The 22,979-nt window shown below is 34.7% G+C and overlaps 1 protein-coding gene across 2 annotated transcripts in view; it reads right to left on the reverse strand.

The window, feature by feature from the left end:
* LOC106129331 (protein obstructor-E) overlaps positions 1–22,652 on the reverse strand; it is a 37,833-nt gene extending 15,181 nt beyond the window's left edge. Inside the window, exons 1-2 of one of the 2 annotated variants that reach the window (XM_060954603.1) lie at positions 22,491–22,652; positions 9,744–9,788 (exon numbers count right to left, since the gene is read on the reverse strand). In XM_060954603.1, the coding sequence (XP_060810586.1) occupies positions 9,744–9,774 (31 nt within the window). In that variant the 5' untranslated portion in view covers positions 9,775–9,788; positions 22,491–22,652. The remainder of the gene's footprint in view (positions 1–9,743; positions 9,789–22,490) is intronic. The other variant, XM_013327861.2, reaches the window with a different exon arrangement.
* Between the last annotated feature and the right edge of the window lie 327 nt (positions 22,653–22,979).

The raw sequence follows: 22,979 nt of genomic DNA on the forward strand, positions 1-22,979 counted from the left end.
TGGACACGGCAATTTGTTAAGCAAATGTTAGCCATTGTTTGTTAAAAGTGTCACGCCTCGTTAAGGCGGTTTTTGAGGTGTCGATTTTTTGTTTTAGCGACACGTTTATTGTATTTTTTTTGTTTTGTACGGCGTTTTATTAAAATTATATAGGTATATATATTAAAATCGCATCAAAATCCGATTTAAAAATACAGTTTCGGACACAGGCCGATGCGTATAGCTAAGTACTTTGTTTACAAGATTTAACTCTTTGATTCATTCTCTAAGTAACCTATCTATTGCAATCTTAGTAACAGTACCGCCAGTTTTTTTTTTAACAAAATTTGATTGTTAGTCACCCAACTAATATTATTTATTAATGCAACAGTTAGTTTATATGTTTTTTTGTTGCTTTTCTTCTTGAATTATTACGTAGGTATATCTATATGTGAAATTCAGAGAAGAGTTTTCTTAGCATCCCGGTAAAAATAATAGTTCCTGTGGAATTTGCGAAAAACCTGTAGGTATTGTTTTGTAGATAGCGCTAAATTAGCGCGTGATGGTGGCGCTGAAAACGTGCGGGTGACGCTGCGGGTAAAAGCTGCTTCTTCATAAAGACTTTCTTATCTGAAAACTACGTTATTATTACTTTATGCTGAATTTCAGTGGAATTAAGTAAATAAGTTTAAGAAAGTATAACTCCAAATATTCACTGTTTAATGAGGGAACCAAAGATAATGGGGATATAAAAAATATGCCTATGTCACTGTTTTGTCTGCCTTTGCGCCAAATCCCAAGAAAATCTGTCCAGTAGTTTCGAGTTTAATTTTCATATAAAAATAATAAAAATATCTTCTCCTGATAATGATAGGTAGTATTAAGATTAAGACAATAGGTACGTCACTTGTTCAAATAGTCCGAAACTTTTGGAGTGAGTTTTGCCTCAACAATATTTATATCTCTGAGTACTAAATACTTTAATAGGACTGACGACAGAAACACTCATTTTCGCATTAACAATCTAAGTATGGATTATATCTACTTTAACTTTCATAGAAAATGCGGACTTTGTAAGATTTAATGTGGGGTGGAGAACGTTTCCAATAAGTGGTGTATTATGTCTCGGGATAATGGTCCTCTTGGAATGAGGTGATTATACTCTTGTCACAGAATATATAGGGTACAGATATGTGTACAACATGTCACTATCTTTTACCACCCAACATACGTACATACATATAATCACGTCTATATCCCTTGCGGGGTAGACCGAGCCAACAGTCTGTCTACCCCGCAAGGTTTTCATCGCGCAAAAAACTATTGCTTTCTTATTATTATTCACGTTGTAATAAAAAGGGAAGCAGCGAAAGTTTGTCGCACGATTAAAACGCGTTAAAGAGTTATGAATGTGGATGAAGCGAAGGAAGTATGCAGAGATCGTGGCAAGTGGAAAGATGATGAAGTCTTTGCCTACCCCTCAGGGAAAAAGGCGTGATTTTTTGTATGTAATTGTTAAAAGTTTGCAATAATTGTCTATCAAATACAAATAAGTATACTTTGAGAGCTACCCATCTCCATATTATCTTGTTTGCATCTTAAAGAGGGAAGAAATTCCGACGCGTTTTATCTAAGAGCCCTAGGGAATTTTTCAGGTGCACGTTTCGGGTATAAATAAAAATCTGATCCATATTAAATTGATTTAGAAGGTTATATTTAGTTTCCTGTTAACGGAGGTCAGCTGGTTGTAACTTCGTGGAATACATACATATAATTCTTTATCCTTTACGGGGTAGACAGAGCCAACAGTCTTAAACTGAAAGGCCACGTTCAACTATATGGCTTTGACAGAATTGAGATTAAAATGACGGGTTGCTAGCCAACTGCTTCGCTTTCCATGCAGATTGTTAAAGACGATCAAGGGCTAATAAACTTGGGATTCTTTGTGGGATTTTCCAGAAAAAAAATTTAAAAGACTTTCTTGAGGAACGTAAGATAATTATTTATAAGGAATATACATAATATAATCACAGGGTAAGTTATTACGTTATGGAAAAATAACTATATCCTTAGTCCTCTTTTTGGGCGCATCCGAATAAATAACCCCTTGCATCTTTTTGGCCTTAGGAAAGTTCAAAAAAACATTAACAGACAAATATTGAAAAGTCGTGAGGGAAAGCATCGAGATTGTTTATACGAGATTTTAGTCGTTTCCACGAATATGACATTCCATTAGGATGAAGATCAAGATTTTGTTTTGGTCGTGACTTATGATGGAGTCGAGAGTGTAAATATTTTACTAGCTGTCCCGGCAAACGTTGTTTTGCCATATTAAATCATTATTAAGTAATTTCTAGTTAAAAACATTTGTTAACGGTGGACAACCCTTATCACTAAGGGGTATAAAAATAGATGTTGGCCGATTCTCAGACCTGCACAATATGCTCACAAAATTTCATAAAAATTGTTCAAGCCGTTTTGGAGGAGTACGGGAACGAACATTTTCACGAACACGAGAATCACTATCACTACATAGTATAAAACAAAGTCGCCCATTTTGTCTGTAGTCCCTTCGTATGCATAAAACTTTAAAACTACGCAACGGATTTTGATGCGGTTTTCACTAATAGAAAGAGTATTTTCTCCGACAGGTTTTTATATATAATTGAAATACATTGAAACTATATTAGCTGAGTTATAGCGATTTATGTCCAAGAAGTCAGAAAAAAAATCTAATTGAAGATTGCATTTGTGCGTGCGCCGCTTATACCGTTGGATACAAGTAAGAACAATGTATAGCAAAAACATTGGTCTTTATTAGTTCTACAAAAAAGTCCGCGATGACATATATCCAGCTTTTTTATTTAAGTCACAAAAACTACTTTTCTGTATTAAAAAAACATTTAATTCGTTGGGTGATGTTTAACTGGTGATATAACCAATAATACATATATCCTTATCAAAATAAGTAAGTTCATCATCACGAGCATTTAATTTAGATTATTTTTGCAGTTTACAGTGTGTTATTTAGACATATAGTTTAGGAGATATCACGATATTAGTATTGCGGCACGGTACGGGCCGGCCGCGGCGGCGGGGGCAGCGTCCCTATAAAAAAAAATCTGTACATTACTTAAATATTTTTTCCAAAAACTGATAGGGGGGGCGATCAAAGAAGAGTCACAGAAACCAAAAAACATTTTAATATTTTAAACGCGGTTAAGGGAAAGAGAAGTTATTGTGAATTGAAAATTAGTATCCAATATATGTTGGTGCGTTGACTGTATTTGTCGAAGTAGCGGGATACACGCAAACGAAGTTGCGCGGGTCAGCTAGTTTTATATATAAGATAAAAAGTTAGCATACTGAAGTTTTACAACAATGAAACGAAAGTAAAATAAATAATATACATACAAACAGTCCTGTCTCTATTGCGGGGTACGGAGAGACAATGGTATTGAAAAGACTGAAGGGCCACGCTTTCTGATGACTTGAGATTCAAATAGTGAGAGGTTACTAGCCTTAGTCGCCCATTACGACATCCATTGGAAATATATGGAGAGGTTCTATTCTGAAGTACCGGAAAACACACAGCATATAAATCAATTTGTTTATTTTGTTATTTACACAATAGAATAATAATTTATAAGTCATTAAGCTAAATAAAAATGTGAAGGTGCTATATCTAAAAGTTCCAATATGATAGCAATAAATAACATGAGCGTTTATAAGTCATTTTTGCACATAATCTCTTAGGAAGAACGTGACAGACAACGTACTTCCTAACTTTCTAATGCAAGTGAACTCTTGTAAACATGGGCATGCATAAACCGATAAGTAATTATAATAGCCTTTGCCCGCGAACGTATGCTTAGAACCCTGAATTCCTACTAAGCCGATAAAGTTTTCTTCATTTGTAGGCAAAAAATTTTTGATAAAAGATTTATAGACGATTATGAAACTTTGTACAAGTTATGATTTGAAGAAGCCTGAAAATTTACCAAAAAGAAAAGATCGCATGAATCTCTAGTGCTATCTCTTGATCAACTCGTACGGATTTTGGAATTTGGTTTTAAGTTGCTTCCCCACCAATATGGGAAAAAATTGTAAACGAGACATTCTTTCAACTATTCTTTTCTAGAAAAACAGTGTGTTTTTCTAGAAAAGTAATTTCTATTCATACTCAAAAGTATTTTAAAAAGGACAAACGGGAGTTAATAAAAGCACATTCATTTCAAAGAAACTTTTATAAGAACTGATTTATGCAAATATGTGCAGTGCAGTTTTCAGAATTAAACGAATGCAAACCTTCTGATGGGATTTCTTTTGATGAGATGAGTTATAACTCTTTTTTTTTTAAAAGAACATGTTCTTTTTTTAAATGAGAAGCAAATAAAATCCCTAAAGCAAAACTTACCTACAGTTCCATCAAAAACGCCAATCAACTTAATGAATGTTTTGAGTCACTTGTGACTATTGGCTGTGTCTACTCCGTAAGAAAAACGCAATGAGAATGTGAACTTTCTACTCGTATTTAATACGAGCGTTGTATTCGAGTTTTTCCTACCACGACTGCGGAAAATAGGTGAACTCAAATGTTTTCTTATTCCGCGATGGTACCCTAAAAACTGTCTATTGTCTCTTGAGACGAGTTCATCTTTTGTCTGCTTTCTTGCGCCTTTGTCTGCAGGAAATGTGCAAGCGAAGCAAGCGCAAAACTTTTAATTGTGAGACGGCGGAACTGTATTTTTACCAGGAGAAAGATCTGTGTAATTAAATGGAGATACTAAAGAGATAATACTATTGTCTGAGCTAAACTAAATTTGAATTACTCGTAACCATTGTTAATTGTTTTAACTTGCCGTAATTAAATAAATAAAATAAAATAAAATCATTTATTTCAGGTGTTAGTAACAGAGTGTCTTACAAACTATGTTAGTATTAAATCGCTACATAATGACATTGGTAAAAGTCACAGAAATCGGAGTCTAAATACTCGTATATAAGAAAAGACCAGACTTTGACCAAAGTTTTGTGGAACGCCACGGGTAATCTTTGAATTCATTCAAAGGATTTTCAAATCGGATGATTAATACCGGCGATATGTTGATCCCAAATAAAAAAAGTACGGCCGTATTGATAACCTGCTCTTTTTTAAGTCAGTTAAAAAAAGACACTAATTGACTATTAAATCAACGCACAGCCCAAATCGCTTGGTCTTGAAATTTGCAATAAGCATTTCCCAAAATTCCCGCCAAGAAAAAAGGCGTTCTCTTGTAATTCTAACATATCCCGATTTCTATAGTCAAAATATATACTAAGTCAGTTCGAGACTTGTATTATGGGATACTAACTCAACGATAACATATTATATTACTGATATCATAATTATTTTTGCCCGGGATTTGCCCATGACCATCATCCAGCGCAAGGTAAGCTAATAAGGTCAGGTTATTATTTATAATATCTTTGTTACATTTAAGAATATCATTGTAATCATCACTTTTAGGATCATTAACCTCATTCAATCGATCACATTTCAGCAAGGTGAGGCCTACGCAGCAATTAATTAGGCATTCACTCGCCAAGGTCGTGGGATCTGTTCCCCACTCACATTAGTACAATAGTACATAAAACTACTGGGTTTACATGTTTTGCAATTGTAGGTACCTACTTGGCATCAAAATATCTAGTTAGTATTGTTAATGTACCATTTGTCAATCATACGAGTAAACTGTGTTTTTAAATTTATTATTAGTGAATTCGGAATTTAAATACCTATACACTATACAGGGTGTTTGGTGAATCGTGTTGTATTTTGAAAGGAAAGGAAAAACACGATGTCTAGGATCCTCGCGGGCGCCGCGAATTCTAACCAAGACAGACGTCGAAACCTCCTCTTTTTAAACTCGGTTAACACTTCACATCTTCCGCTTGCACTACCGCTGCATACTCTTTCGCTTCATCTAGCATATTTCCATTCGATTGTACCATAAAATTCTGAATAATGTCATTAATATTTCTATGATGTTGTCTAACAGGCTATGCATTATCGTTTTTATACGTACGTAATATAGAATTCATTATAAGTACTTACGTTACGTAGGTATTGAAATACAATCTAGATATTTAGGTTTGTAATTACCGGTTTGCTTCCTTGATCGACCTTGCCGCTGTGCTGTTTAGATTGCAGGATCTATCACAACTAACTTATCGATTCAAGAACTACCTGAATACTAGATGCTCATTCAAAGTAGGAAGATAAATAGACAGATAGAATACCCTTTATTGCATATAAAATCATTACAACATCCCATGGATGTCGTAAAAATACGACTAAGGGATAGGCTTATAAACTTGGGATACTTCTTTCAGGCGATGGGCTAGAAAAATATATATATTGGGCATTTTTCTCTATAGACATTTCCATAGTTTGACGTTTTGCTACATAGGCGGTTAGCTTATAAGGCTGATTGCTCATTACACGTTTCGTTTTGTTTAACGTTTCTTAGACTTTTGACCAGGACGGTTCAAATGCATTGTTTTTGTCATACCTATGTATTCGTTAATTTTCGTTAAACAATCACAAAGTCTGTAATTATGATTCATATTCTAATTACATTATTTTCACGAAGAAAAGAAACTGCGTAGCATGCAAATCAACACGGCATTGTACTTAATGGAAAACGTCTTCAAATTTTAACAGCGTCATTAGGTACGGCCCGAAATTGCCTTTTGTCATAGCGTGACGATGTTAAAAGCAGTTTTTTCCTTGCATTAACTTGATTAAACCTATATTGGAAATTAATAACGTATACGTTCAAAATACGGAAAATTGTATTAACATACTGTGGGGCAGTAGCTTCTCTTCCCAGCAGATGGTAAAAGTAAATCAAGAACAAGGCTAATCAACTTGGGATTCTTCTTTTAGGGGATGGGCTAGCAACCTGTCATTATTTGAAACTCGATTCCATTATGAATGTGCTCTTTCAATCCTTGCAAGATAGTTGCTCTCTTTACCTCGTAAGGGATAAAGATGTGTATATGAACCGTTTATATATTAACCGTTATCGCATTCATTATTTATAGGTAGTTATTCGCATCATTTCATTCTTAAAGAGATTGATAAAAGTGGATGAAGAAGGGACGATATCAAGTAATTAGCCAAGGCTATGGTGCAATTGAAATACTTCATTGTAAAAAAATGTAGGTACGCTATATATAGGTACTTTTTAATTGCTTTTCGTCTGAAAGTCAGTCGGACAATTTCTTTTTATAACTTTCAGACGAGTTATAACTAAGGGAAAAGAAAGCAGCTTTGTCATTTATAATTACGTTTTGAGATAAATGAACTTCCATAATTCTAATCAAAACGGAAAGATCAAAAAGTTTTTCTATCAAAACTCAAATATTTGTTTGACGTTTAGGTGTAGAGAATATAGAATATAGAGAATTGTAACTTGATACGGTGTACTAATAATAAATCCCGGCCAGGGCATGATGATAAACGAAATTTTCTTATTTGCCTGGGTACATAAGTATTTATTGAAAAATATACATTTATAAACAAGACGACGACTAAGGGATAGGCTTACAAACTTGGGATTCCTTTTTAGGCGATGGGCTAGCAACCTATCACTTTTTGAATCTCAATGAGATCATTAAGCCAAATAGCTGAACGTGGCCATTCAGTCTTTTCAAGACAGTTGGCTCTGTCTACCCCGCAAGGGATATAGACGTGACCATATGTATGTTTGTATGTATAAACAAGAAAATAGTCTCCACTGAAAAATATTATTTACTAACTGTTAAAAAAATACCGCCTAAATATTTAAATGAAAAACTGAAATACCTACACGTATGATTTACATACTTCCGTATAATTTTTATTTATTTTCGTTTTGTGGTTGTTGTTCGTTTTCCATTTCGCTAGCTTTGCAACTCAGATTTGTTTTCGACCCTTTTCAAAGGGCAGAGGTAGGTAAATATAATTGATGTTATAATTTGATGCTGAACGTGGCGGGTAACTTTGTTGATATTTTCAGGTCAAGGGCCTACCATGAAAATTAAGGTACAGTTAACGGCAGAGTAATTTTACAATTTTTTAATTGTATAAACAGTGGGTCATGTCTTTTTGTTGTTGACCTATAAATTCGCTTTGCGATTAAACATCAGACTGCTTTGCTAATTGACTGACTTATACCGATCTGGTAATTTTCAAGGCACAACGTGTTTTATTAATACTTTTGTTCTTACATACATACATATAATCACGTCTATATCCCTTGCGGGGTAGACAGAGCTAACAGTCTTAAACAGATGGGTATGCCACGTTCAGCTGTTTGGCTTAATGACAGAATTGAGATTCAAATAGTGACAGGTTTCTAGCCCATCATTCTTACGTGGTCTAGGGGTGCACTAAGTGTTCAAATAGTGACAGGTTTCTAGCCCATCATTCTTACGTGGTCTAGGGGTGCACTAAGAGATGGTTTCCCAAAATTCCCGTGGGAACGTACAACTAACGGGATTTTTCGTTTAACGCGAGTGGACCTGCAGGCGTTTTCTAGTGTATACTAATTTATATATACGTTTATAATTATCTCAGGTATTCTTTAACTAAGCGAGATTATATGAACGACGCCATTTTTACGGTCATTAACCCCAAATTAGGCTTTCACTGGGACACTAATTACTTTAGTCGCATTCACATGCGTGAAAGTGTTAGGCATTACGTTTGTATGTACAGTCAACAGCGGAGGAAACCTCTCTATGTTAGTAATTTGTATGATCCATATTATTAAATATATGATAGGGTTCTCTTTACACCACGTTGTATATTTCTTAAATAGAGATACTAAAAGAGTTATTTAAAAAAATTTAAATTGAAGTTGATTTAAAACACGGGTCATATTTCTTTGCTGATGACTGTACTAATTGTCCTTGCCAGCCGCTCCGCTCCCGAAATTAAGGTAATTTTTATTGCTAGATATTTAAATCTGGCCTTTTAGTATTTTCGAGACTATTGGCTCTGTCTACTCCGTGCAAGATAAAGACGTAATAGAATTCAAACAGACTGATTTTTACAGTAGTGAGTTTCCATTTTCCCAAGCCGACTTGATAAATAAATATAAAATATAAATATAAATATATACGGGACAAATTACACTGATTGAGTTAGCCTCGAAGTAAGTTCGAAACTTGTGTTACGAGATACCAACTCAACGATACTATATTTTATAATATAATACTTATATAGATAAACATCCAAGACCCAGGACAATCAGAAAAAGTTCTTTTCTCATCATGCCCTGATTTGATCATTGAAGTCAGCCGATCGTAAAAGCTTTTCTTAATCTTTTCACTACTTTCACTAACATTGTTTCAGCAAACTCTTGTTTTCTAAAGGCATTCAGAGAAATGCATTTGGGAATGCACTACGATAAAGGAGATTTTTGTCTATATTGAGACAGCCGGCAGCCTTCCAACTCCTGAGTGACATACTCGTATCAGCGCACACCTTTGGCCGCTGGAGCTAGTGGCGTACTCGATGTAAACAATTAAGGTTGCCAAGTCATCAAACCTAATAGCCGGACAGACCAGCCAGGCCGGACATCCTAACATTATAGAGGATTTTGTCAAAACACTTGTATATAAAATTAAGCTTGTACATAAAAAATATATGTAGGTATGTATGTAGAAATAAAGAATAAACAAAAATAGAACAACTACATAACGGAGGCGATGATTTAATTTCAGGAACTCACCAGCCAAACTCGTCCAATGCCTGTCAGCCATGTTGAATTTGTTAACTGAAACAAGAGAAACGGAATTAGTTATTGAAAACTGTCGGCGGGAGACTGTTAACTGTTAGAACCAGTGTTCGAAAATTGAATTAAAAAACACACGAAGATCTGATTGGTGCAAATAGAGCATAGAGATTTATTTAGAATACACAGTCCTATTCTAAAATGCTATGTGGTTCCAGGCATGCAACCATGGATGTCGTAAAAAGCGACTAAATTAGAAATCCAAGGGAAAGAAAAAAGGGAGGGAGTTGTTCTATTCCAAAGTGCCAGGAACCACACGGTATCTTAACTTATCTTATCTTTATTTGCATAAAAAAGTATTACATGAAATGTAAATTCGTTGACAAACTATCGAAAACTACAATTTGTACTAGAAGATAATAGCGTGTTAAGTATGAAGATCTCACGCGATTATTGTATCAGATCTAAACTGAGTCTATGGAAAAATGGGTTTCGTAAGATAATCATAAAATAGTGAGGATACAGATAAAAATCTTAATGTGCTCAGTGCTCAATCTGATAAAAAAGACTTTCTTATTTGTGGTCAAAAAGTTTATCCCCGCATACTTCTATCGCTTCATCCATACATATAATAAAATAGTAATTGACCGATGTTTGTACTTGAAAGATATTGCCAAAATATTGAAAAAACGTTTGTAAGCCTATCCCTTAGTCGCCTTTTACGACATCCATGGGAAAGAGATGGAGTGGTCCTATTATTTTTTGCATTGGCGTCGGGAACCACACGGCACCTAAGATCTGCACATTACTTTTTTAGATTTTATAGAAACACGGATGAGAGTATGCAATTAGTGCACATGATGTAATGTCGAGACGAGTTCTGATTACTGGTCTCGGCTTATAAGTAGTTCTTCTGATTAATTCCTTGAAGCGAGTGTGCGTAATGCCATTAATTTTTTTTTCAAACATTTCCATTGGTAAATACCTGCCTGTGGCAATTAAATGCCTATCTCATTAAATTATTATTTCAGATAAAAATAAGTTCAATTATTTCAGTGGAAAGAGTGAGAATTAGAGCGGATATTCAGGTTTTCTTTCATTGAAAGAGTATCTTGAATGATTTCAAATCAAACAAAAATACTTAGACAAAAAAAAATAATTATAATTTATCCTTAGGGGGCCTAATTAGAGCAGAGATAGTGGTTGTCAGCCCATCGTCAAATATAACAATTTCGTGTTTTAAACCCCTTTTGCATTGATTGTTTTATCCAACTTTAGCAGAAAGAGATGAAGCTGATTGGTATACACTTTGTCTTTAACTCACTGCCAGTATAGCGAAACTTAATACCTTCTGGACAAGAGAGGCATTTGAGTAGCACTTGTATGGGGTAAAAAGAGACAACAGTCTCGGAAAGACTGAAAGGGTCATTTAGCTGTATGGGTTAATGATGGAATTGTGATTGAATACTGGCAGGTAATGGATTTATTTATCAAAATATTACAAAATATTCACAACAGCTTGGTCAACATCAAGGTAATACAAACTGGCAGGTTGCTTGTCTATTGCCTAAAAGAAAATTCCAATTTTGAATTATTGACTTATAAATTCCAATTTTGAATTATTGACTTATACAATCACGGGAAGAGAAGCAGTTTGCACACACTATGCTATTTTTCGCTTCCAGACCAGCAAGCGAAATCTTTATTAATTAATCTGATAATTAAGCAAGCAGTTTATTTCTTATTGAAAGTCGTTGATAAATAATGTAATAATTATGTGTATAAATGTATGTATGTAAGAGCGACTGCCAACGGATGCTAGATACGATTATATTACACAAGTTGTCCGTCCATGTATGATATAACACGAACCAATCTCGCCATATCTGTGATATCTTTTCAATTACGATGGGTGTCTTCTTAGTAATTAATTAATCGGGCGGTAGCGTGGAATATTGTGTTTCCTTTTAAGGCGCTACATTCAGATTACATGTACCTCGATGCGGGCGAGAGGCTCACCCCGCGCGGGGCTCACCCCCGACCACGCTTACCCCGCTAGATCGCCGCTGCACCGTAGCCGCTGGCGCGTGACCTCACGTAACCCGAATAAAGTTTGCGAATGCAATGGAGTCCGCATCAGAATATTTTATTGTTTTTGATACAATAAAATAATTTTACAAAAAAACATACATATATTAAATTACATTATAAGCAATGATATAGTTGCGGATGTATGCAAAAATTTTGTATAAAATGAATAAGTTTGTAATGGTTTTAAAAAAACTACTCGTAATTACTTATTCGATTTCGTTCAATCAAAGGTAATTTACATAGTAATGTATATCATATATTTTTAGGGTTCCGTAGCCAAATGGCTACGGAACCTATGGTTTTCTATATATGGTTTTCTATCTTGGGTTGTCGTTGATGTCGGCGTCGGAATAATGCCATGACTATCTAAGTCCATAATATCAACTGTCGACTCCACACCATCCGCACTTCTCTGTTCGGACATTGTCAACGACGATATCGGAGACAATTTATTTTTCCTAAAAATTAATAACAATCAAATAATGGGATAATGACTGTGATCGTGCCAAATGAAGAAAGCGAAGAAAAATAAACTCTGCGACGTCTTGCTGAGGAGATACCCTGAATAATACAGTTACCTAGGAGTAAGTACCTATAGAAAAAGACAGAACAATCATCCAGTAAAAAGTACTGTTTCCGTAGGCAAAGACCAGGGCAACAACTAGTGACAGTATAACCGACGGCGGCGGAGCTGTTGTTTGTTGTTGTTTTATCTATCTATCTACCTACTGCCGCCCCGCCACAAGCCGGTATCAAATGAAATATTTTTCACCTTCAGTGTTTGCGGAGAAAATCTCATAGGCATCTATATGTCTATCTATTAGTAAGTGTAATTAGTACCCACCATCTTAATTGTCCCATATGGGAAGCTCTTTCAAGGTTTTTTTTTAACATGCTAACATTTAACATGCTATCATGACGTAAAATTATACACCTATTTACACTAAACGAAACAAAAAAACTGTATTAAAAACTAACCTAAACTATCTATAATAGGTATATTTTAGAAAGTACCAAAAAAAAAAAGTATCAAAATCCACGATCCTAAATACCTACGTAATATCACCCCGTCCGGCGGAAAAGCGACGCGTAAGATTCAGAGATCAACGACACAATTCAATAAGCTGAGCTGACAATTATGTACAGAAATAAATTCAAACAAAATGAATGTGGGAAATTAAATACTTCGCAGAATATTTTTCAACGACGCTCGGAGCGATTGGCACAGGTCCTGCGTCGGAGAATGTGATCCGCGGAGTGAAGGCACGCTTACAAAGGATAGCGCTTTATCCCACCCGGTCGTGTAGGAATGAGACAGAGATAAAGTGTCAACACTCTACTGTCCAGTACTATTGTCGCAACAATTTTAATTCCTGTTTTCATCTATTTAGTTTAATTACGTCTAAACAAAACATCCAATCGAAATTTCATCTTCCAGAAGTTATTATTTTTTAATGATCTTCAATTTGGTACAAAATTCAAATTTTAAATCCTTATAGTTTGAGATAAATAATCGAAATCTAGACTTGTGTTCCTGAATTTTTTTGATCGAGGATTTTTGTTCCAATCGTGTTTTCATCTTCCACAAATATAATTGAATATATTTACTTTCATATCCAAAAATATTGAAACGATGCAAGTTATATTTTATGAGAAAAAACCAAGTGAAAATGACCCAAAATCTATGATGTATCGCCTTAAGCAAAAAGAAAAGTGTTAAGATATGTTTTGTTTTGAAAAACATATCTATACATAAAAAAAATGTTATTTTGGGTAATTCGATACAATTTTAGTTAGTTGAAAGTGCTTTATTTTAAGCAAAATCTGCTTGTGCCAGGTGACACATCCTTACAAAACTTTCCTAGTAGTAGTAGGAAGTGGCATTTATTTGATTTTTCATTTATCAACTTCTCCAATTATTCGGTTTGTACCGGGTGCGATGATTCGGGCTCGACCGCCACTAAGGGAATTATTCATTAAAAGCACAATAGCAACTATATTTGTTATCTTTTTGCTGTTTTTTTGGAGGTTAACTGAAACATGATAACTTTTTCACTTTACCTAACCTAAGTGCACCTGTTGTTAGTAGTTTTATGTCTTAGGGTTTTAAAATAACCTTTTGGAAAATTCTTATATTAACTCTATGAAACTCTTCGTTTCAGAGCTCAGCGTATTACGGATATTATCATAACATTATTATGCGAACTTTTAGGCGGTTACTATGCAAAGTAATAAAGCAACCACGTTTAAGGGCAGGCCATACCGCCAGCGAGCGAGCGACGCCAGCGCACAGATTCAACTCTTTTTACTAATTAGATAAGCTTTTTATTTATATGAGAAATTTGACCGAAGATTAATTACAGCTCGATAGATTCGATATCAAGCCATTACTTCTATTATTCCTCTAAAACTACTAGCAAAGCGAAGCCCTACCTCTATTGTTTTTATCGGCGAGAATTATTATTACTTATATATTTTACTTAGATTAGATAGTCTTTAAACACAAGGTTTCCAACACGCCCTTGGCGGATTTGTCAGGACTTTCATTAACTAAGTTTAGTGTACTAGCTTTTGAAATTCCCACGGGAGCGAAGGCGGTGCTTCGCTTCAATTTCCGGAAAGGCCTATGTTATTTATAAAGGTCTAGGTATTCTAATTTTGTACCATTTAATAAAAATCGGTTCATTAGATTTTGAGTTTATTCGTTACAATCATACAAAAATGAAAATCTTTTCTCTTTATTGTTAGTGTGGATAGAGCCCCAAATTTACTCTGTCGCCGTGTGAACCACATCGCTTACCTTATTTCATTAGCCTCACCTCGCTTCGCTTGATCGCTGGCGATGTGGCCCGCCCTTAATAAAGGGGAAACTCGGCCGTGAAAACAGGCGACCAGGTAAAATTAATTTTACATACAAAAACAAGGAGCCGCCTTTGTTTTGAAAACCCGGAAATTTTCAGGAGCCCTCTCTAAGCGGTCCTGTTATTTGTTTCAAGGCAATAAAAAAATCAAATGTTTTTCCCTTATCAAATCAAAAATTTAATGATTCTTTCATTATTGCTTATACGGAAAATGTTTATCAAATATATGTTTTTTGTCTTTATTACTTTACAAGCCTAAAGTAAACAAATTTATTATATATATATATATATAGAAAATATGGATAAATATATTTTGTGAAAATGTTTTAAATACCTAAGTAACGTTGTTTATTTTTATTTTATTTTATTTTTCTTACGTATGTAACTTTTAACAAAACTTTGAAATGTATTTAACTGCATTAAAACACAACAAACCTTTGTGGTTTTAACCTAATGCATTATGTGTACCATTGTAATTGTTGTTTATTTTGTAATGATAATAAATAAATAAATAAAATTGAGATTATGAAATGGTAACAGATGTAAAACTATCGCTATTTCGCTTTTTATTATGACACTCACGGCATAATAAAAAGCGAATGCTGCTTACTGCTGTCCTACTTAAAGATGGAGTGGGACTGACTTATGTTATAGCGGACCTCTCTAAGAAGAACCTCATCTCATGGGTCTACTGGAAGAGATTTCTTTTGAAATAAGTAGCACCTTTGTACTAGAATTACTGTAATAAATGCTTCTGTATATAATTTTGTGTACATAAATAAATAAATAAGAACTTAGGACGGCCAACTATCACATAGTGGGAATGGGAAGGTCATGTAATTTATGATTTCATTATGAGTCATCATCTATTTCTAATTAGTAGGTTTATCTTATGGGCGTTATTGTTATAAAGCTAAACATTCGCCTTGTAACAAATAACTTTCTTGTATGTCACTAATGTAGATAGTTATTTACATACCACATACATACATACATATCATCACGGCCATATCCCTTGCGAGGTAGACAGAGCCAACAGAGCCAACAGTCTTGAAAAGACTGATAGGCCACGTTCAGCTAATGAAAGAGTTGAGATTTAAATACAGACAGATTGCTAGCTAGACCATTGCCTAAAAGAAGAATCCCTTAGTCACCTTTTACAAAGTCAATGGGAACGAGATGGAGTTTTCCAATCTTTTTTTATTGGTGCCGGGAACCACACGGCACAATAATTTAAGGTAGTAAAATATTTTTTTGTACCTAAACACCAATATATCTGAAATGTCAGGAGCGTTGATGATTTATTTGAAACAAAATATGACAATAGAAGTTAAAATACTGCATGCCGGTTATACGAGCCTAATTATTGGTAGAATGCTCTTGCGTTTGCTCTCTAACAGTACACCCTTTTATACATACATATGGTCACGTCTATATCCCTTGCGGGGTAGACAGAGCCAACAGTCTTGAAAAGACTGAATGCCCACGGTTAGCTATTTGGCTCAATGATAGAATTGAGATTCAAATAGTGACAAGTTGCTAGGCCATCGCCTAAAAAAGAATCCCAAGTTTGTAAGCCTATCCCTAAGTCGCCTTTTACGAAATCAATGGAAAAGAGATGGAGTGCTCGTATTCTTTTTTGTATTGGTGCCGGGAACCACACGGCAAACTTTTTATATCACCCTTCAAAATATCTTTAATCACCCCTCGCGTAGTCACGGTCATCGGCGAATGTTCGCCTTAATTTGTCATCCTGAAGACATCCGGGCAGTAAAAACCTGACCTGACTCTATCCAAAACCTGTTTTACTTAATTCAGGATCGGTGTCACAGTCGCTCGGATTGTTCCCTTATATTTCTACAATCAGCGTTGGAATGTTATTGTTCTTTATCAGCCCAGCATGGAATAGAATCACGCGTAGGTAATAACAATAAAACGTAATTGGGGAACCGTTAATATTCGGGACAGGATGCGGCGGGTCATAGTCGCGCTTATTCGGGATAACTGATATGTGGCTTTGATTAAAAATTCATGTCACATACTTTATTTTATTTTATTTCAATTTATTTGGAAGACAAACAACCGTTTACAAAAAATAGCACCACATACTCGTATGAATGAAAAAAAAAATGGTCAATTATAGGTCCTTACAGATACAAAACACTTATACAATAAAAAAAAGTAACATCAATCTCCTAATATTTCCACACAAAGGTTTTCTGCTTAACCCAATGGTAGACTATTAGATAATGCTTTTAGCATTGTGTCCGCTTATTGTACTTTACAAATTATAATTCTTACAATAAAGAATAAATAAATAAAAATAATTATAAACCTAAAAGTGATTTTTTTTTGTGTTTATTTTTCTCTCTTTCACGTCAAAATCACTGGACCAATTGCCATGAATTTTTTCATTCATATAGTGTGGAGTACGGAAAACGAAAAAGGTTTGTTGTACTTTTAACGCGGCCGTAGCCGTGGGCAAAAGCTAGTTACCTATAAGAACTAGATCTATTCGTGACCTAAGATTCGCCTATGACCGGTTCCGGTATTAGGGGAAGTCAATGGATCTTTATGAGGTAAGTAAGTAACTCAACAAACATACATAAAGTCACAGCTATATTGCTTACGGGTTGACATTCAGCTGTTTGGCATAATGATAGAATAATAAATAGATAACGGGCTAGACAGAGCCAAGAGTCTCAAAAAGACTAAAAGGCCTAAACGTTTAGCTATAGGATGGAATTGAGATTTAAACAGTGACAGGATGTAAGTTTATTATTTGGGATTCTTCTTTTGGGCTAGCTTTTTCCTTGATTTCAACAACGTAAAAACTAAACTAATAAACATTTTTCATTGATAATAACTTCAACAAGTCCAATTTTAATATCAAGAGAGTAATATGAACTACGGGAATCGTATTTTACGCTCGAATGCCTGTTTACAGCCGGACCTCGACCCCGGGGGAAATCTGCGGGGTACTATATTTGCAGTGTGTCTGTCTGTCCAGTAACTAGCTACTCAGAAAGTCTGGCATATTCCTTCATTGCACACTATGTAAAGTTTTGCTTTTTACAATTTATGCACTAATAGGCCAAAAAATTCTCAAATAATAAATATTAACCGAAAAAAGCCTCGAAGTAAGTTCGAAATTTGTGTTACGACATACTAACTCAATGGTAGTACAATAAATATTTATAAAGATAAACATCCAAGACCCAGGCCAATTAGAAAAAGTTCGTTTCTCATCATGCCCTAGCCGGGATTCGAATCCGGGATCACAAATACCGCGAACCGAAAGGGCAGCGTAGCGAGATGGACCAACGGCAACCTGGAGTAGTGGATGGAACCAACCTGATGGAGTGGTCCTAATCTTTTTGTCTATTGGTACCGGGAACCACACGATATGATGATTATACAATTTCATGAATTTATATCGACACACTATGGTTATAAGTACAATGACAAGCAAGGGAAAGAAAAGAAAAATACCGTTTACTAATATTGGATAATTTTGTTGCCAACATATATGTATGTATTTGTAATGAATGCGCTGCATTTTTGGACCAGGTTTTCGGCCAGTTCATTGTATATTTTAGGATTTCGTAACTTAATGAAAAAAACCGGAAAACAATTCCATTTTATTCACAGACTAGTAAGTTTTTATAATGTTAAGTAAGGTGTATTCAAAAAACCGCTATAAAATTGAACAATATGATTTTGAAAAATAAATCTAAATCTTTTGTCTACAGTGTCCATTTTTGTATGTCCAAATGTAAGGCAAAAATAGTCAAAGTAAAAATATTACTAAGTAAAAATGATAAGCGATTCACTGCGATTTGTATATGTAAAAACTGATCAAAAATCAGCGCACGATTCATTCATCCAAATTCTAGCCGGTGTCCGTGGTGACCTCTGTCGGTTGTCAATTATGTAATGACGGACAGACACCATTCGTTATTGTAAATGCTATATTGTTTTACCTAGTAATTTTATATATATATATATATTGTTTTTAATGGTCTTTCTTTCTCCCGATGTTAGTCCCAGTCCCAGCTAATGCATCCTCATCTCTCTGGAGAGAAGCCCAGAGACTTGACCTTTCTCCAGGATAGGGTAAGTCAGGTTTTTGCACAAAGCGACCCCCATCTTGATACAAGAGTATAAAAGTCTTAAAAGCCAGAGCAAAGACCAGCATTTTGATACAAGAGTATAAAAGTCTTAAAAAAAATCCTGACACCACCCTGTGCACTTATTCTAAATACTCCTTTTACTTTCAGTCATCTCCCACATCAAAGGAGAGTTATCGTATTATCGGGTTATCGGGATAATTCACAGCTAACAAACAACACAACTTAGAACAAAAGCGCCAAATCTTACGTAACCCTTGACCAAATATCTAGTAGATTACACAAAGGAAATGACACATTCCCACGTTGAGGTTGCATGAGTAATGAAAACCATTATTATAATCATTGCAATACCATCGCCATCATAATCCATTTATGTCTATTGCAGAATCTGTAAGAATAGATGTTTATAAGTTACTAGCTTTTACACGCAGATTCGGCCGCGCGAATTTAGCGCCATCTATCATTTTTCTTTTTCTAAATATTCTAATAAAAAAGCGACGAAATTAGCACCAGCTACAAGAAGAAACGAATTAAACGCCAACTACAAAAAGCGACGAATTAAGTGCCACCTACGGCTACAACAAGAAAACAGATCGATCTATATATTCTTAATGTATGTTACAAAAACAACTAAAACCAAAAATGAACATTTTAAGATGATAAACCTTGCACGCAATCCATTCGCTAATCGCTCTTCTAATTATTTTACTAATGACAAATACTTTTGCGTGTTACTCAGGGAATTTGTAGTTGAATGTACTCCTGCGCACTGTTACAATATTCGTGCACATAGCTCACAGCCACCTTTTAAATCTATATACATATATATAAAATCTTTCGTTATTAAATGACTAACTGACTGACAGACAACGCACAACCCAAAAGGATGGGTCAAAAGATTTGAAATATGGCATATTGTAAGTTTCTTGTGTGGTTTAGGCGTTATAATATGAGAGGATGGAATAGAAATTAACGGATTTTTATATGTACGCTAGTTCCATACATATATACAACTGAACGAACCTTCGTGTCTAAGACGTATCATAAAAGTGATATAATTTTCTATTTGGCCCACTGTACATCGAATTGCATATGAGAATAAGTCGGCGATCTATACACCCCGTATGCATAAGAAGTTTACATAATGGACCCTGTTTAGGTCAGGTTTTTCTGCGCACGATTGTACACATTGGGTAATGTGTTAATTTAGCATATTTATTTGGTGTTTATAAAGGAGCAAAACCAGTATTGCTCGATCAGTAGAAAACAGAATTAGAACATAGCTTTGTGGATTCGATAAAATATAATGGAACTCCTTTTTTTGTGAGAATTAAAGTACTTACAAATATTTGCAAAAACTGGTGAAAAAATTTTAAATAGATTAAGCTAACTCCAGTATACGATTGAGGGTTATGTCATGGCCTTCCTGGACCATGTCTCAAGTGATAGTAGGTGGGGGCTGGAGGCAAAATATCTAAAAAAATAGATAGCTAGACTAGCGGACAATATTAATGATACAGTTAGGACTTAAATTTTAAATGCCCAAAAATGTTCGTTAAATATTTTATTATCTACTGTAAGTACTTACATATATTATACATTTTCCTAAATGCCAGTCCCGGGGTCAGACTTCGAGTATTTACGAAGGATTAAACCCGTAATCGATTGGAAGCGGCCAGTAACCCTTTTCCGACCTTTAAAATACTGTGGTACCTTAGAGAGACAATCTCAATAAATTCAAAGGCGTGTTTGTTTATATACGACGCGGTTTCAAACGCACGAAACGAATACAGGTCAGTAAAAACATTTAGAATTAACACAACGAATTGTCAACGTATAAATATTATGATTTCCGAAATTTAACTTAGGTACATTGTACCTAAGTAATAATTTTATTTTAAAAGTTTAATATAAAGTCAAACGATATTTTTCTTGCTGAAACAAGTTTCAAGTTTGTTATTCTCTGATGTCATTAAACCCAAATAATGTTTTCAATTCTAACGAAGTAGACACTGATATACTCACACAACACGAACGGCTTAATGATGAAACCGAGACTCAGAAAATAGTTGCTAGCACAATACCTTAAATATATGTTTATATTTCTATATATTCTTCTATGTATAATTAATATCCAAATATTAAATATAAGCATTTCCCTCTTCTTTTACATATAACGTGGGAAGAAAAGCAGCTGATGAAATACACTATGTATTTTCATCGCTATTATATAAAATGTTCCCTTACAATTTATTCATTTTATTTCAGCATTCCGAATCAATCGTTTTGTTTGTAAGCTTAAACGTCGTCTCTGGAGTTATTTTTTTTAAGATGTCAATAACCTGCTCTTAAGGATTTTTGTGTGTAAAGTGAGTTATAGCGAGTGTCTTGTTTGACCAGGCAGGTTTATCTTTTTTATTCCAAATCAAGTATATTTATAGGTACCTTTTAAATTTATGCAAAGTGATCGTGTTTTAAGAATTCCGCCAATCTCTGGGTGAACAACCCTACCTCGATAAGGATAAAAAGCTAAAATTAAGATTTTAAGTTTTTTTAACTAACATACTAATGGGAAGATAATTAGTTTATATGTGAATTTATAACACGCTGGGGCTACATTATCCAAAGAAGACGCATAATCATTAAGCCACGACCACTCTGTTAAGAGTGAACGATTGAGGAGGAGGACTATTACACGCAGCATACGTGACATATAGTAAAATAGGGTTTAATTTTTTTCCATAAATGCACTCGAATGGAAATAGTTACACTTTTTTGACAAATTCTGGAAAGAGAGAAAATTTCCTACTGTATTGTATTTAAGCGTGTCTTTCGTCTGTGTCGTAAGACTTAACTCTATTTTCACTCGGTTGTCTCTGAATATCCTTCGGAAAAACGGTGGGTATATGTACACTAGCTTTATAGCCCGTGACTTGTGGGAATTCGCAAAATTTCGCAAAATTATTTTCACTACCAGTGGGTAAGCGCAGATAATAAATAATATCAAAGTGTATGTAGGTAAGTAGATACTCCAAAATTTTTTTCATCTTTATTTTTAAAACCCATGACCAGAACAGAAACAGCATGATTTTTTAAAATCACTTGCTACATTAAATAAACCAATGAGATGAAAAAGAAAATTTCCGTCGGTCTTTAAGTAACGTCGGTTCATTTCACATTTATTTCAATATTCTCGACGGAGTTACGAACTGAAAATAACCAATGTTCTCTTTTGTGTCCAGGATATTTCCAATAAGGTATTTAAGTACAAAAAAGTATGATGATAGAATATTAATGTATAAATAAGATTAATATTAAGACAAGATGCTTCTTATTTATCTTGTCTTTATATCCGTACATCTTCGCTTGTGACCGAACTTGGTATTCCACTTTCACTATCTATGTGCCCACAGACGTATGACATAATGCATGCAGAAGTTGTTGCACAGAAGCCTTTTACGACCAACAAACTGTTAACCGTCTAAAAATAAGTCATAACGGTCCAACACATAGGAACGGACCGCTCCAGTAAATTCTACAAGGATCCACAGACATCAACTTTTAACAAGTTATTAATCGAAGTCAAATCATTATCCAAAATTCCGAGAACCTAAACATTTTCGGCCACCACCAAAAAAAGTAAGACAAAAAAAACTCACAAAATAAGTCCTGTCACGGTAACTGGCAACACACACAATATTCAAAAAAATATCACGTTTAAAAAAGGAAGCGGCGGGCTCGATTCACGGTGCACGACTGCGGAATAGTCGCTCGCGCAAGTGAATGTGATCGTCACTTACCACTCTTGTTTTGCCAGTGCTGGCTACATAAAGAGCGCACCTTGCATGGTTATTGCCAATGAATTAATATATCTCTTCAAAATGGAAGTGTTGCTTTATTTGTCATAGGTGTGTCCATTGAACTTTGCCGTCTATTGTATGCGCCAATTGTCAAAGAAGTCCGCGACGGATCATTCATTTTTATGAAGCGCTTTTGTTTTTAAACTTCACGAATAAAGCATGGTGCTGAATATTTTTCCATATAAAATCCTAGGTTTTTGTTCTCGTCTGCGAAACAGGAAAATACAGCTGGTTTAATCATATGGTTGTGTTCTGGGATTTTATCAGAACAAAAAGTTTATTGGAATA

The sequence above is a fragment of the Amyelois transitella genome, chromosome 4 (assembly GCF_032362555.1).
Source record: "Amyelois transitella isolate CPQ chromosome 4, ilAmyTran1.1, whole genome shotgun sequence".
Taxonomy (NCBI): Eukaryota; Metazoa; Arthropoda; class Insecta; order Lepidoptera; family Pyralidae; genus Amyelois; species Amyelois transitella.